At 42.3% G+C, this 18,178-nt stretch overlaps 1 protein-coding gene across 1 annotated transcript in view; it reads right to left on the bottom strand.

Annotated features, from left to right (window-relative positions):
- Positions 1-2,551, bottom strand: part of LOC121294579 (low-density lipoprotein receptor class A domain-containing protein 3-like) — an 84,679-nt gene extending 82,128 nt beyond the window's left edge. The window contains exon 1 of the mRNA XM_041218402.1: positions 2,223-2,551. Within this exon, the coding sequence (XP_041074336.1) occupies positions 2,223-2,274 (52 nt within the window). The 5' untranslated portion in view covers positions 2,275-2,551. The remainder of the gene's footprint in view (positions 1-2,222) is intronic.
- Positions 2,552-18,178: the final 15,627 nt, after the last annotated feature.

The following is an 18,178-nucleotide window of genomic DNA, read 5'->3' as shown; positions in this document are numbered from 1 at the left end:
TTTAAACGATGACTGGCACATGCTCACAATCTGCCCAGCATTACTGAACACCTGCTCACTAGGGACTGACGTTGCCGAGATGCTTAATATTTCTGACCAAAGATAAAACTTTTGGAACAATCTTGGTTGTTTTTCTTCATTTTTACTGCGGGGTAATTCAGATGAATAAACACAGATTTTGTTTGATGTTTTGTAGGGTGTCATCTCATGAAATGGTCACGCAGACTAATTGTATTACCAGAGTATCCCAAACATCACTTTCTTTACCTTACTTACTTGCCATCTTACATTACAAAATAATTGCCAAACATTGGAAGGCATTCTATTTGTAGCTCAGTCAAAAAAAGTATTTTTAATTCCAGCACAATGCTTTTAACTTGCTCTGTTACTTTGAAGACTGCTGCACATATGCAATCCCATCAGTAAAAACTCACAGGGGATGGGGCAGGGGGAGAAGGTGAGTTCAATCGCATACAGATTCAGTGAGTCAGACCTGAGGGGAGCAGAGAAGCTATGAGCTTAATGCAAAAAATAATTGCTGATTCCAAATTTAATTTTAAAAAAAAAAAAACGTTCCTTTGCTTAAATCCTTTACACAAAAACGATGCACAGGCTTGACTATCAGTAGTTGTCAAACAATAGAATGCATCGCCTCAGCCTTATCTGAAAGCTTACATTCATTGTAATCCGGTCATAAATATCCTCTGCACATAAACGTGTGTTACAAACACAGATGGGCAGGCACTTCCATACAGTATATCCCCAGAATCTGATACCCAATAGAATGTTTGTGAATGTCCTTACCATGTATCAGCACAAACACTATGGCAAATTAAAACTTTAACTGCACAGCAATTGTGAGGTGGGGGGAGAATTTTTTATTTATTTATTTTAATGCATTTGGGGTATACACTTGGATTAGTCATGAAACAAAAAGGCATTGTTGGACAAGACTCATTTTAATAAATTGTGTTGCTGCCATTTAATTATTTTCTCAATCAGGCACTGGAATAAAATTGAGACAGCTTTTTTTAGCAGGACTGTATGGAAGGAAGACAACCTTTAGTTAAACAAGAGCTAAAATATAACTACCATGCTGAATCAACTGCATTGATGACTGATCTCATATATAGGCCTATTTAATACTGTTTTATGTTAGATCTGCATTTGACACTTACTCAAATTATGGCAGATCTCGTGTTATGCATAAAAAACACAAACTTTCAAAAGTTGTGGTCCACATTACAAACTAAGCAAGCAACAACATTAATTCAAAGTGTTTTGCAATAAAGATGTTTTGATATGAGCAAGGGACACTCAATCTGTTTGAAACTTGTGCCAAACGTGTACTAGAATTCAATAATAGTACAGTCTTTTGAATACGATGGCACTACATTTATAAGATCTCCTAGTATTGATATTAGACACATTAAAGATATTTTAAACGTTCACATATAAATATCGATCTTGTAAAATAATTTGTTAACCACATTTTTTCATGCAAGATACCAAAAACGTATTACAAAAATACACATTTTATGCTGATTGTAAAACTACTGTGAAATACTTTAAACAATTAAATTGGTTATATGAAACGCTCAGTACATATGATTTTTTGGTCAGTCATAAATCACACACATCGTAATGCTATGCAAAACAAGTGTCACAGTAGAACTTCAAATACATCACAAAGATCTGTACCCGGGCGGACACATTTGCGTGTCAAGTGGCCAGGGACCGAGACTGAGCTGTCACCACTTTCTCCTGTCAACAATATCAGCGCCACCCCCTGCTCCATATGCCAACTGGCACACCACGTATCATAATCCGCAAACGCTATACATTACAGTGCAGTGCATAACGGGAATCCAAGCATCTCAATTCTCAAAGCCATACTTTTAAATGTAAGCGAAAAACGTTTTGTGGCACATATTATCTACTGAGATATGAACAAACCAATGTAACTCTGGTCGGACAACCAAATACAAAAATAAAAAGACAATAAACAGACTCGAGCACAAATTTTAAGAGCTAGTCCAAATTTGTAACCTGCTTTAAAACTCCAATCCAGCAGGGCACCGAGGTACAATTTAACATGATACACGCCTAACGCTATGCGGTGTTATTTGTTGTATTTATTGGTGTGTTGGAGCTTCTGTACTTTGTAAACAGCGACAGGCGGCCCCTTTAACTTCTTTCTCTCTCTTCCAACCGCGACTTACCGACCGAGCTGAAACCGGAGCCAGAACCGAGCAACAGGTACCAGATCCACATCCTCCCCGTCGGCCTGCTTCCAGCCGGGGGTTTGTACACAGACTGGGAAGCAGCTCCGAGGTTCTCGGCTTTAGTACCTTTTCTTCTGGTAAAGTTTGTAAGTTTGTTATACAGATGAAGCGAGACTCTGCTAGTTAGATAATTGGAGCCAAGGCCAGTAGGGGAGAGAAGTTCGGGCTTGCAGTCACACAGGTAGGCGGGGACTGGCAGCAGGGTCTGAGGGGGGTGAGAGGAGCGGGTCGGGCCGGTAGAGGAGGTACATACATCCCACAGAAGTAATTACTGTATTCATTTTCTACGGTGGCCCTGAAGTGCGAAACACAAATACAAATCGAAAAACACAAATACAAATAAAAAAACACAAACACAAATTGATAAACACAAATCAAAATCGAAAAGGCCAGATACAAATAAAAAAAAAAAACACAAATACAAATCTAAAAACACAAATACAAATCAAAAAGCACAAATACAAATTGAAAAACACAAATACAAATAAAAAAAAAAAAACACAAATACAAAAAGCCTACAAACCAACGGATGTAAGGCCTCTGCCCAGATACCAGAGCACAGTTTAGTAAGTGGCATATTTCTTTCAATGTTATAATTGGTACTGCAGCCATATCATGTTTGCCATAAATGAGTTTTGTGTACAGTAATACTAGCGGTTAAAAACTACTATTTTAGTTAGACAATATTTGACTTTTTTTTTTTTTTGTATAGTTAAGAACTCTACCAGATAAGTGTTAGCATTTGACATAAGTCCTGATGGTTGACGGGCAACTTTATGATTGGGAGAGGTGATTTACAGTTATGCATGTTGTATGTTAGCATGGAAAAATGTGTCTAAATGGTTGCCACTCAGTTTATCATTGTGTTAAGAGTTATGCATATTGGATCGCTGTATTGAAAAATTAGTCAAAGCAATCGTAAAAAACTGTAACAGGTGTTGCTATATAAAGATAAGATGTAATACTATAGTCTACTTGATGCATTTTGTAATACAGAATTATTACAAAATGCAAGAGACCAAACTTGTACTGCATATAAAGTTCAGTTAATGGCTGCTTTTGCTCTATGGAACAACTACCTATTGAATTGAAAAAAAGTAATTTGAATGCAGTATTTCTACGGATAAATGAAAGCAGGTTATATATTTATAGTCTACTGGTTATTTAAAGTTTGCAACAACATAACAACAATACTACGACGACTACTAATAATGAGCTGATTGTTGGGTAGTGAGTCGTTTAATTTACTTTAAAACAAATGTTTGTTTTGTAAAACAAACAAAAAAGAAAATGATCATTTACATTGATAACGAATGTATTGATAAAGCATATTAAAGCAGCATTTCCAGCATTCGCGGTCAGTTCTGTCTTTGTGAATGCTTATCAAACTGCTTTTGAAGTTGTCAGTGTTTTTGCTTTGCTGTGCAGAATGGCTGTTACAGGAATGCTTTGATGTTGGTTGGCTTGTTTTATTTTATTTTTTTGGTGCCGGTGAAATTTAGATTTTCGCTACCTCGTCCATAATATTATCGCCTTCTAATGCGTTATTTTTTCCATTCTTTAATTATCCAAGTTATCTGTATATTTCCAGCCTTAAAAGTAATATATTTCTCGCGCTGAAAAAAAACAAAACAAAAACCTCATCTCACAGCAAAAGGCTCTGAAAACTGAAAGGCATTCTGTCTATCTGCCACTGAACTGGGTGGCGTATTCCTCTCCTGTCTATTGCAGTCATGAATCGACACATTTTGAAACCTGAAGAAACATTATTTTGGGATCTCTAGGTGCTGTAGCGCCTGTGTGCTATAATACAAGCGCCCTTTTCCCCGCTGCACCCTGTACATGTTTCTTTGTCAAAAAGTGAGCGGGCATGGCTTATCGTTGCGATACCAATTACTCAACTTGCGCTTTCTAAACAGCTTCAGCTTCTCCAGGCATAGATGGAGATTGTGCGTGCCGGGGTATCTGGGAGAGTCGCCTCAGTGGTTGCTTCCGTTGCCCGGGTTTTTTGTATTTGCGTTTTTTATTGTGTTTTTGTGTGTGTGTGTATAACGGGAAATTTTGGCGAGGAATTTATTTTGGCTTTATTGGCGGTTTTGATTGGATCACCCATAATTCTGCCACCAATCAAATTGTGGCATATAGTGAGTGATCCCGGCTTCTGACAGACTGGTATGCAGCACAGTTTAAAGAAGTGTTGGGCAAGGAAAAGAATGTGTCGGATGTCAGAGTAAATATGAAAATGGCAGCAAGTGATGAAGTCAGTTTTCTTGAAAAAATCTAATTTACATGAATGGATTTAGACCATTTGGAGTGTATGATCTCTGAGGCAGTGTAAACTGCGCCTGCTACTATGGTACTTGTACGACTGTTCTTGTTTATGTTAAACAGTTTTGTGTTATTTCTTTTTATAAGAGGTTAATTAAGTACTGAAACAGCCAAAATAGTTTATTCCAGACTTGTTAGAAAGTCTGTAACAAAAGCAAATTGGCTTTGGATTGTTATTGTCGATTCGTTGTAGATACTACTATTAAGACACCCGCCGTGCAGGTATCGCAACATCGCTAAACAACAGTATGTTAACTTAGTTCTGCACTGTATAAAAATGAGTTGATTTTGCTAGTGCTCGCTAAGCTGTTAACTAGTTTTAAATTTAAAGCATTTTTGTTTCAGCTTTATTTTCACGCATGGCAATACTGTCCTACAGTTACTAAATTATATTGTGATCATTCCACTGTGTTATGTTAGTAAACCAGAGCTACGTTTTAAAACTGAGAGGTAGCAAATGCCTACCGTTAAAGAGTACTGCAGCTACTAATTCTTTCCAATTACTGGTATCTTAAAATTAAGGACTATAAAACGATAATGCTGTAATCATAGTTGGGCAGTATGGAAAATACATGTAATTAAAATACGTATTTTCATTATATTTGTATTTTGTAATTTGTAATGCAAATGCCAATTTAGAAGTATTTGTATTTTGTATCAAAAATACATTTCCTGAGTATTTTGCCCAACCCTGGCTGTAACTCATTTTTAGAAGGCCTTCTTTGTTCTTATCCAAGTTGCTGCAGTGACATTGTAGATGCTATAACAAGTTACTGTAAATGAGATTCTGTTTTAGAAGACATTTACATGTATTTTAATGTTTTTTAAATTAAAATACTAAACGAGCTAAGTGAAAAACGTCAATCCAAAAAACATCAAAATCTAGGTAGCAAATCCTCTGAATTTAATACCAGTCAAAATTTCCTGTTATACGGCATCTGCCACAAATAAAAACATATTCAAATAACAGATTTAAAAAAAAGTTTAAAAAGTAGCAAATAATTTACATTAAAACCCACTAAGATAAAAAATATCATTATATAAAAGTATGTTTTCAGTCTCGACTTAAATATTATAACGGTCCCAGCTTCCCTGACGAACGAAGACAGAGCATTCCATAGTTTAGGAGCTCTAAAAGAAAAAGCCCTACCACCCATGCTAATTTTATTGACTCTAGGAATAACCAGCAGCCCCACTTGCTGTGATCTAAGAGTGCGATTTGGAAGATACACAGCCAGTAGCTCCTGCAAATAGCTAGGTACTAATGCATTCAGAGCTTTATAGGTTAATAGTATAATCTTGAAATCAATTCTATGTTGTACAGGGAGCCAGTTTAAGGAGGCTAGAACAGTGGTAATATGTTAATTTTTCCTAGTTTTACTCAGAATACTAGCAGCGGTATTCTGAATGAGCTGTAGGCGGGACATCACACGTTTTGGGATACCAGAGAGGAGTGCATTACAGCAATCAATTCTTTTTTTTTTTTTTAATTTAGTAGTCATCAATTGTTTTTTTTATCATTTTCTCCCCAATTTGGAATAGCCAATTATTTTTAGGCTCAGCTCACCGCTACCACCCCCGCACTGACTCGGGAGCGGCGAAGACGAACACACCCTGTCTAGTGAAGCATGTGCCGTTAGCTGACCGCTTCTTTTACACACTGCAGGCCCACAATGCAGCCACCTCAGAGCTACAGTGTCGGAGGACAACGCACCTCTGGCCAGCTTAATGGCAAGCTCACAGGCACCTGGCCAGACCACAGGGGTCACTGGTGCACGGTGAGCTGAGGACACCCTGGCCGACCTAACCCAAGGTGAATTGATACCTATTGGATAGATAAGACTGAAACCAGGATAAGACCAGGATAAGACAAGGCCAGACAGTCCCACTGTATATTTGAGCCGATTCAATAAGATGGAGTGGTCTACAGTGCCGAAGGCAGCGCTTAGCTCTAGGAAAATTAAAACAGATGGAAAGCCCAAGTCAGAGCTTATCAGCAAATCATTTACAACTCTGACAAGGGCTGTCTCTGTGCTATGTGCAGCACAAATTCTTCAAATACACCATAAAGAGTTAAAATATTTGTACTTGTTTCGCAGCAACCCTCTATAGAACCTTATCTAGGAATGGTAGATTAGTGATTGCCCTATAGTTATTGAGGACATAGGGTCCAAATTGTGTTTCTTAAATAGGCTTTACAACAGCTACCTTAAGTGCTGAGGGAACTATACCTGAGGAAAGTGAACCATTTATAATGTTTAAAATCTGAGTATTAACAACAGCAAGAGCATCTTTTAATAGTTTTGTGAGGATAGGGTCAAGCGAGCAAGTAGTAGCTCTCATATCCTGGACCAACGCTGTCAGCTCTTGTAGGGTTGTGATGGAGAGCGAATGAATCCAAATCAACAATCTCCCTCTCGACCGGTGAGGGCACTGTGAAACAGGAGCTGCGGGCTTCCTACTGAATGGTTGGGCAGTTCATCCCAGGGACAGTCGGGAGCCGGCCATTCAGGAAGAGGGCGGCGTTACGGTAGCTGGAGTCATCGCCCTAGTGCGGTGAGCGAAGTTTCAGTCATGAATTGGAGGAGACGTGATTGAACTAGCTATCGGAGGGGGCGGGGCTTAGGGTACTTTAGGGGGACGTGACGCCGTAATCGTCTCCTTTGTTGTGGTTAATGGGAGGAGACAAGGACGGAACCTTGAATGAAGTGTGGGTTCATTGAGAAGTGTTTGTTTTGCCATATGGCTGATACGAAGCTGGAGCTGCAGCGAGAAGCCCAGATCTGAACGCGCATGAGCACCAGCAATCAGAGCACCGCACCTGCACCAGAGCACCCAGTTTGGAGACGTGTTTTCTGTGGTTATTATTTCGGGACTGCAACCCCTTTGTTTTGTAGCTGGTAATACCCATTGCTGGGTAGAACCAGCTTTATTATTTTGAGTCCCGTTTTTGCTGGCAATACCCATTGCTGGGTAGAGCCAGCTTTATTATTTGAAACCCGGTTTAGGGCATTAAAAGAAACCTGACTGGTAAACTTTGTGTTTGTCCTTTGTTGGAGCACCTCAAATCACCTATACACCAGAGCACTACAAACCACTTTGCCACAAGTGGTGTTAGCAGTGGGATCCATAGACATAGCTGCACTAACCACGCTGCTACAGGCACTGGAGCACAGACGGGAGACAGAGGATAGACAGAGGGAGGAGAGATACACGGCGCTGATCGAGCGGGTCGGTCTTGGAAACGCACCCCGGACTCCAGCAGTACCCGTGATGGCGCCTCTTAATACACGGGCGCAAAAGATGACTGCGGAGGATGACCCAAAGGCGTACCTGGTTGTCTTCGAGCGGTTGGCCACCACTGCGTCATGGCCGAAGGAGTACTGGGCCAGCCAACTGGGTCCCTGTCTGATCGGGGAAGCTCAGGCAGCATATCAGGCCATGACCAACGAGGAGGCTAGCCAGTACGACCTGGTTAAACAGGCCATCTTCCGACGCCTCAATATCACAGGGGAGACACATCGGCTGCAGTTCCGGGAGTATCGGAGGCCACGGGAGACCCGTCGCGCAAAAACTTTGTGACCACATGGTGCACTGGCTCAACCCCGCAGAAAAAACGGGTCAGCAAATGGGAGAAGCCATCGTCCTGGAGCAGTTCTGCCATGTGGTCGCCGCCGAGACCCAGGGATGGATACGGTGCCACAATCCGACCACCTTGGAGGCCGCCGTCAGACTTGCGGAGGATTATGAGGACTCCCTGGTCTCCGTAAAGACAGGACTACTGACCCCTCTCGTCGCGCCCATCACCCGCGGATCAGTGCCCTCATCTCTCCAGTTGGGAACCAGACCTCCCAGATCACCAGCCTCAATGGGCTGGCCCACCTCCCTACCATGGAGACAGCGGTTGGCCCCCAGCTGGGGTAGATTTACCGCCCCCGACCCGCTGCAGTATCAGCTAACCCCAGTGCTTTCTGCCCCGATTGTCTGTTTCAGGTGCCATGAGCCTGGACACATCGCCCGCTTGTGCCCCGCGGCAATGGAGTGCAAAGTGGCGACATGTTATCTGGCATCTGAGGCAGGTAAGGTACGGGGAAAGGGTCGGGAGGGGCCTTGTATTATTGATGTAGTGGTTGGTAATGTGAGTACCCATGCTTTAGTGGACTCGGTGTGCACAGACCTTAATTCAAACGTCTCTCTTAGGCGGTATGTCGTGGCAGCCACAAGGCAAGGTGGCGATCTCCTGTATCCATGGAGACACGGCGACATATCCCACCCTAAAAGCATACGTGTCGATAGGTTCGACACAACGCCACCTCACAGTAGGGGTGGTGGAAAGGCTGCCGCACACCCGTAACCGTGGCAGACAGAGCAGGGGAAACGATTGGTGATATTTTTCCCCTGCAAGCCGACCTGTTTAATTCTCTTTTTCGTCCTAGGAAAACAAAGAAAGAGAGACGGATCGAAAAATGGGAAGGTGCATCTCTGAAACGAGGCTGGGGACTGGTGGGAGAGAGCGCAGATGGTATCAAACGCCACTCAAAGGAAGTCGGTACGCCATGTGACCGAATGGGTGAGGTTACTGGGCCATCCAGGGCAGATGCTACTCCAGCCCCTCTCAATGTACCGGACATGTGGGGCTCAAGCGCGGACCTAGTGTGGGGCCAGAAAAACGACCCCACACTGGTGCACACTTGGGAACAGGTCCGGTCTATTGAAGGTAAGGATGTTGAAGGCGCTGGGGCGCTAGTATATCCACACTTCATTATCAAGGGGCAATTACTGTATAGGGTAAACCCTGCCACGGGCACAGGACAGCCTGTAACGCAATTGATGGTTCCCCTGTTGTGTCGGCCTGAGGTCATGAGGCTGGCGCATGACATCCCCTTTGCAGGACACTTGGGAGCCGACAAGACGAGGGAACGCATATTGGCTCGATTTTATTGGGCTGGACTTCATAATGAAGTGTCGAAATATGTAGCCACATGCCCAGACTGCCAGCGAATAGCGCCGGGTCGAGTGCGCCCCGCTCCTTTGGTCCCACTGCCAATCATTTCCACTCCCTTTGAGCGCATTGCAATGGACATAGTTGGCCCTTTGCTACCTTCTGACTCTGGGTGTACGCATATATTAGTAGTGGTGGATTATGCAACGCGATACCCAGAGGCAGTTCCATTGAGGTCCACTAGTGCCGCTGCAATAGCCAAAGAACTAGTACAGATTATATCGAGAGTAGGGATCCCCAAAGAAATACTGACTGACCATGGGACTAACTTTCTGTCTCGAACGCTACAGCAGGTGTATAAAATATTAAAAATACGTCCCATCCGGACATCTGTTTATCACCCACAGTCGGACGGTTTGGTGGAACGTTTTAATCAAACATTAAAGCAGATGCTGAGACGATTTGTGAATCAAGAGCAAAAACGAGAGAAAAAAAGTGAGAGAGGTGCCGCAGAGTTCAACAGGGTTCTCCCCCTTTGAGCTCCTGTACGGCCGACAACCTCGCTGTATCCTCGATCTGTTGAGAGAGGGGTGGGAAGAACATAAAGGCTCGTCCAAAATCGTAGTGCAGAATGTGCTCCTACTCCGTGATTGCCTGGATTTGGTCGGTCGTTTGGCCCAGGACAATCTAAAATCGGCGCAGCACCGACAACAGCAGCTTTACAACAAAAATGCACGGATTCGGACCTTTCGGCCAGGAGACAAGGTAATGCTGCTTCTTCCCACGTCGGAATCCAAGCTATATGCTAAATGGCAGGGGCCATATGAGGTGATTCGGGCTATAGGGAAAGTTAATTATGAAATTCGGCAGCCCGATCGCCGTAATGAACGGGAAATTTACCATGTCAATTTATTAAAGCCCTGGCAGGCAAGGGATGCCTTATTTATAGCCCCATGTGAGGTAGAGGATGATTTTGGACCCTGTATAGAGGCTCCTAGCATGCAGAACATTCCGATGGGGGAACAGTTACTCCCAGATCAGCAGAGAGATCTGCGCAGGTTAATTGAGGAGTTCAGGGATGTTTTTTCTGATGTGCCCGGCAGAACTAATCTCGTTGAATATGACATTATCTCTCCCCCAGGTGTCACAGTTCGGGAGAGACCTTACCGGATCCCAGAAAGTCGACGAAGTGGCGTTCGCAAAGAGGTGCGGGCGATGCTCGAGCTTGGGGTGATTGAGCCTTCCAGGAGCGAGTGGTGCAGTCCGATTGTGATAGTCGCCAAAAAGGACGGCACCAACCGCTTCTGCGTTGATTTCAGTAAGGTGAACGCTATTGCCAAATTCGATGCATATCCTATGCCTCGGGTCGACGAGCTTCTAGGCAGACTGGGAACGGCGAGGTTCATCTCAACTTTGGACCTGACGAAGGGATACTGGCAGATCCCATTAACCCGCAGATCACGTGAGAAAACTGCATTTTCTACCCCTGATGGTTTGTTTCATTTCACAACCATGCCGTTTGGGCTACATGGTGCGCCCGCTGCCTTTCAGAGACTAATGGACCAGGTTTTACGCCCACATCATGAATATGCAGCAGCGTATATTGATGATGTGGTGATTTACAGCTCCACCTGGCGGGAGCATTTGGCTAGGGTCGCAGCCGTCTTGCAGTCTCTGAGGGTAGCCTGGCTGACAGCTAACTTGGGTAAATGTGCCTTTGCCAAAGAAGAAACACAATATTTGGGATTTATTATGGGACATGGGCAGGTGAAACCCGTCGCCACCAAAGTCCAGGCTTTGATGGACGCGGCAATCCCGAAAACCAAGTCCCAGGTGAGGTCTCTCTTGGGGTTGGCCAGTTATTACCGTCGATTCATCTCCGAGTACGCCACAGTGGTAAACCCTCTAGTGAACCTCACTAAAAAGAGCGCACCAAATTTAATCAAATGGACAGGGGAATGTCAGGGGGCCATTGATACCATTAAGCAACGACTCTGCCGAGCCCCCGCCCTGATCACACCAGATTTTGATAAGGAATTCCTCCTCCACACCGACGCTTCGGATGTTGGTCTGGGGGCGGTCTTGTCCCAGCAGGTCGACGGAGTAGAACACCCCATCCTCTACATAAGCAAGAAGATGCTCCCTCGGGAGCGCAACTACTCCGTCATAGAAAAGGAATGTCTGGCCATTAAATGGGCCACTCAGACCTTACGCTATTACCTCTTGGGTCATTCATTCAATCTCGTCACTGACCACGCCCCACTCAGACGGTTAAGCACGATGAAGGATAGCAACGCCTGGATAACTCGGTGGTATCTGGCACTGCAACCCTTCATGTATTTCATGATACACCGTGCAGGGAAAGATCATCAAAATGCGGATTACTTTTCCCGGGAGGGGGGTATAATGGGTAAGGTAGATTCAGCCGAGTGTTCCTTCGGCTCCACTCTGAGCGGTGGGATATGTGACGGAGAGCGAATGAATCCAAATCAACAATCTCCCTCTCGACCGGTGAGGGCACTGTACAACAGGAGCTGCGGGCTTCCTACTGAATGGTTGGGCAGTTCATCCCAGGGACAGTCGGGAGCCGGCCATTCAGGAAGAGGGTGGCGTTACTGTACCTGGAGTCATCGTCCTAGTACGGTGAGCGAAGTTTCAGTCATGAATTGGAGGAGACGTGATTGAACTAGCTATCGGAGGGGGCGGGGCTTAGGGTACTTTAGGGGGACGTGACGCCGTAATCGTCTCCTTTGTTGTGGTTAATGGGAGGAGACGAGGACCGAACCTTGAATGAAGTGTGGGTTCATTGAGAAGTGTTGTGTTTGTTTTGCCAGACGGCTGATACGAAGCTGGAGCTGCAGCGAGAAGCCCAGATCTGAACGCGCACGAGCACCAGCAATCAGAGCACCGTACCTGCAACCAGAGCACCCAGTTTGGAGACGTGTTTTCTGTGGTTATTATTTCGGGACTGCAACCCCTTTGTTTTGTAGCTGGTAATACCCATTGCTGGGTAGAACCAGCTTTATTATTTTGAGTCCCATTTTTGCTGGCAATACCCATTGCTGGGTAGAGCCAGCTTTATTATTTGAAACCTGGTTTAAAGGGCATTAAAAGAAACCTGACCGGTAAACTTTGTGTTTGTCCTTTGTTGGAGCACCTCAAATCACCTATACACCGGAGCACTACAAACCACTTTGCCACAAGGGTAATCAAAGAAAAAACCTCCATAGTAGCCTTAACAGCTCTAGTTGGTAATATTGTACTACAATCCTCTTTAATAGAAGGCATTTGTGGAATCTGATTTCTGATGTCTACTATTTTATTTTTAAAATAGTTTAAGAAATAAGAGAAGGTCCAATATCAAGGCTGGAACTATTATGGGAGGGATTAAATAATTTATCTATGGTAGCAAGAATAAATCTAGGATTATTTTTATTTGCTTCAATTAAATTAGAATAATAGAGCCTTCCTATATTTAACTAGGTGGTCCTTCCATATGATGTAATGAACATTCAGTTTCGATTCCCGCCATCTCCAATCTAATTTTCTACCCTCGTATTTCAATTTAAGTAGCATCAGTAAAAGACCTTTTTTTAAGACACTCCAAGTTTTAACTGGTGCTAAAGTCAAGGAGGTGTTGTATTTATTAACCAACTCATCTACTGATAAAAGCTTCAATGAGTGGTAATAAACTCAGTACATTGAGTGTACAGTGCAGTTGAAGAATTAATTTCCTGGGTTTTAAATGTACATTCCATGGTTTTGGTAAATACTGTCATACTCTCCTCAAAAAGAATGGCAAGATGGTCAGAAATAGTGAGATCTATGGTCGCTACATTTTTAACAGCTAAACCATGAGAAATTACCAGGTCAAGAGTAAGGCCATGATTGTGCGTAAGACCTTCTACATGCAGGATATCATCTAAGGAATCCAGTAGCCTCAAGAATTCTGAGGAAGTAGAATAAAAGAATCCTGTCATAATGGTGATTTATATAAAATTATTATATAAAATTAATAAGATTAACTGCTTATCAATTACCTCGTTTATCCCTTGACCACATTCCACACGGGTGTTCTAATAATTCGGTCAACAGCCAGTTTGTCCCTAAATTATTAGTTGCTGACCACGCATTCTCGCAAGAGGTACTTTGGCAGAGACGAGAGGCAAACATTGTCCCTGTCAATCTACATTTAACTATAAAAATAACAATACAAATACATTAAACAATAATAAGAAAAATTAAAAAAAAATGAGTCAACATAGGGGTGGACGTACCCCGCACAACCCCCCCCTTGTGTGTAGCAAATATGGCCTTAACCCTTTGAGTAGTGAGTTCTAAAATGCACTGCCTACTGCATGTGCTTGATTATTAGGAGTATAGCGTACAAACCAGCTGAAAGCTATATGTTTGTAATGAATACTGACGAAATACAGACAAATCATTTTTACCATAAATAAATAAAACCAATATATATTTTTGATATATGAAATGAGAAATGATATGAGAAATGTTTTTAGCAGTATTAGCCTGTCTGCAAATACAGTAGCAGAGCGTGTTGTTGAGCTTTCTAAAGAACTTGAGGAGCAGCTCTGCAAGAAAGGCAAAGCATTCAGTACATACTCTATCACGCTTGATGAGAGCACCTATTTGGGTGATATTTGTGAGAGGTGTTGATAATAACTTTCAAGTCATGGAAGAACTGCTAAGCTTGTCTACAATGCGCAGTAGAACAACAGCAAGTGAGATCTTTCAAAGCCTAGGAGACGCACTAGAAAGCGTTGGTCTGCAGTGACATTCTTTACCAGGCTTAACAGCAGATGTTGCCCCAGCAATGATTGGGAAAAAGAACAGGTTGATAGCGCTTGTACAAAAAAAGAACAAAATGAAGAGCAACCAGTAGCATTACACTGCATCATTCACCAGCAGGCACTGTGCAGTAAATCTTTGAAGCTCGACAACGTTATGCCCGCTGTTGTGAAATGTGTGAACTACATTCGCTCCAGGGGTTTGCAGCACAGACAGTTTTGTGCTTTCTTGGAGGAAATTGAATCCAAATATGGTGACTTGCTGTACTTCACAGAGGTTCATTGGCTAAGCAGGGGCACTGTTTTAAAGAGATTCTTTGAGTTAAAAACAGAGGTGAAAATATTTATGGAAGAATTAATATGCCTCTGTCAGAGTTTGAAGACACAAAATGGATGATGGATCTTGCTTTCCTTGTTGATATCACCCAAGAGTTGAATAACCCAAACCTGAAGCTACAAGGTCCTGGTCAGCTTGTGACAACAGCGATGATGTGAAAGCATTCACAACTAAACTGAAACTGGAAAAATCAGATTTCTCAGAGTAATCATACTGATTTCCCATCATGCAAGTCACTTCTGGAAGAGCTGGACATTAAAATACAGTTCAGTGGTGCTGAATACTCTGCTAAACTTGACCTGCATTTGGAAGAATTTGATCAACGGTTGCAGATTTCAGAAAGCAAAGAGTAAGCTTCCGGTTGTTTGCTGATCCATTTTTAGTTGATGTGGAAACAGCACAAAGTGATTTACAGATGGAGCTCATTGATCTTCAATGCAATACACATTTGAAGAATAAATTCAAGGAAGCCCAAGAAGATGTCACCCAGTTCATCAAGCATCTACCACCATCTTTCCCACAGCTTTTGCAAAAGCTTCAGAAAAAACATGGCTCTGTTCAGCAGCACATCTATTTGTGAGAATCTTTTTTCCACTATGAATATAAACAAGTCAAAATACAGAACAAAATTATGTGATACTCACCTTGCTGCAATCCTGAAGGTTTCAACTGCTCAGTCAGAGGCCAAACATCAACAGACTCACAGAACTGAAGCGTTGCCAGGTGTCTGGCAAACACTAAAAAAATCTTTGGTGAAATCATTGGCCCTACAGTAGGATTTCAGGGTTGACATTGGCCTGCATGTAAATTGAGTTTGAGACTATTGTATAACTAGGAAAAGCATGGGAAAACTGTAGAATTACCACACACATTTACCATGGCAAACATGTCTAAGGGTGTATACAATATATTGCATGCAAATTAAAAATCGTATTAATTCATGAATTTCCTGAGTCAACAAGAAAGAACACTAATTTAGCTACAAATATCTGCAGTAATAGGAACTTCATTGTCTCACATGGTATGTAGTATACCGAGTGCATAAAGCAATAAATCAAACTAATGTAACGTATCTCATATCAGAGCTTTAATCAACAGGTCTGAACACGCCCATTACTCTCAGCTGAGGTTGTTTCACAGATTATCAGTCCCTACATGGACCACCCAGACATTGAACTGACCTTTCAGAATGCAGGCTGTGTATGAAATGGATTCTTGTTGGAGTCTTGTTAAATGAATACCATTGAGAGACAGCAACCCTGTTCCTATAAAATAAAAGGACACCTCACAAAGCATTCGTTTTGTGCAAACCATCTTGTGGCGGAGTGTCCTGCCCCTTTGTTTATTATTTATTTATATTATGATTTATATGTATATATGACAGCAAAAGCCATATTGTTTGTTATTGTTTTGTGTATATATTTTAAAAACCTCGTAAGGATGTGTGACTGATCAGCTACTGACTATTTAACTAGCCTACAGTCTTTATTAGACTCGTGCAGATTATGTCCCGGGGGTAATAAGATAATTACTAGCTAGCCTCGGCCAGAATATAAAAGACCTGTAGCTTTGGCTGTACAGTGAAGTGTGTTCGAGAGGCGAAATGAGTCTGTGTTAAAAGAAAGTCAACCTTGAAGAGAAGTAAACAATTGCTACATGTGCTGGTTTCATAACCAGCATACTACTTGTTTCTGTTTGTTTGTTTGGCCCTTGTGCCTTTTTGTTTGGTGTTTTGCTTTTGTATAAATCTTTATTTTGTTTCATTTAATAAACGCTGAGTGCCGTAACATCTCAGTTTTGTCTCGCTATTTCCTGGAGTTGAGTCTGTGTTTCTGGTCTGACTTCACCCCTGCAGCCATCCTGCTCACACATCTTGAAAGAAGATTGCCACAGAATTAAGGAAGACAACTCTGACCTTGTTTTTCCTTGAATTGAATGAGCACACTGTAAAAAAAAACCTATAGTTTTTCTGACAAAAAAAACCTGGCAGTTGGGTTGCCAGCAATAAACTGTATAAAAATAGTATCATAATACCTAATATTTTTATATACATTTGCAGTAAAATACCATAAAAACAAATGATTAGTAAAGCTTAGCAAATTAACTCTTAATAAAAAGTTACTATGCTTTAAAGAGCCGCTACAGCCGTTATAGCAGCACTACCAGCAGCAGAGAATGGAGACACAAATACAAGGAATAGAGGGGTAGCCAACTCCCAGATCTGACCTACCACAAGATGGTGACCACACAAAACATGAAAAAACACATAAAATGGTGAGGGAACACAAAGCACATGTAAATTGACATATAATTGTGCAAGCACACAGTACATTTAATACACAATAACACAAATAACACTGTTAAAACACTACTATTTGCAATCAGCCCTGCAATGGGTTCTGGCATTCCAATTTTAACGTAATTAGATGTGCAGTGCCGAGAAAAAGTTTGTGAACCCCAATGATAATTATGGACATTCCATAATTTTACTATGATAGCCTTCTTGAATCAAAACCAGTCTTTTCTTAAATAAGCAATAGGGTTTATATTAGCCAATTTAATGTCTTTTGAAATAAAATGATGTATGAATTAGACAAACCTTTTCCTGAACCCAAGAAAAACAGTTATTGATGATCATCAGTCTAGAAAGGGTTACAAAACCATTTCTGAGAATTTGGGCCTCCACCAATCCACTGTCAGACTAGACACAGTCACTCTACCCAGGAGCAGTTGTCCTACCAAAACCTCTCCAAGAACAAACTGGAAAATCATCAAGGAAGTCACAAAGAACCTCAGAATAACATCCAAGGATGTGCAGACCACTGTCTCCTTGGCTAATGGGAGTATTCATGACTCAACTATCAGAATGGTGTTCAAGAAATGATAGCCAGGGGGAAACCACTGCTCTCTAAAAAGAACATTGCTGCCTGTCTGAAGGTTGCCAAAGAGCACATAGATGATCCACAAAACTTCTGGAACAATGTTCTCTGGACGTACAAGTAGAACTTTTTGGCCTCAATTAGAAATGTTATGTTTGGCGAAAACCAAACACTGCGTTCAAACAGAAAAACCTCATCTTAACTGTCAAGCATGATGGTGGGAGTGTGATGGTTTGGGGAAGCTTTGAAACCTCAGGACCTGGACGTCTTGCCGTCACAACCATGAATTCTGCATTGTATCAGAAGATTCTAGAGGAGGATGTCAGGCCATCTGTCCATGAGCTGAAGCCAAACCAAAAGTGGGTCATGCAGCAAGACAATGATTCTCAACATACAAGCAGATCTACAAAAGAATGGCTGCAGAAGAAGAAAGTCTGTGTTTTAGAATAGCCTTGTCAAAGTCCTGACCTAAACCCCATCGAAATGTTGTGGCAAGCCCTGAAGCGAGCTATCCATGCAAGAAAGCCCTCAAATGTCTCAGAGTTGAAGCAGTTTTGTAAGGAGGAATGGGTGAAAATTCCTCAAAACCAACTTGAGAG

The sequence above is a fragment of the Polyodon spathula genome, chromosome 19 (assembly GCF_017654505.1).
Source record: "Polyodon spathula isolate WHYD16114869_AA chromosome 19, ASM1765450v1, whole genome shotgun sequence".
NCBI lineage: Eukaryota > Metazoa > Chordata > Actinopteri > Acipenseriformes > Polyodontidae > Polyodon > Polyodon spathula.
The sequence above is the reverse complement of the archived record's forward strand: the minus strand, read 5'-3'. Positions and strand labels throughout refer to the sequence as shown.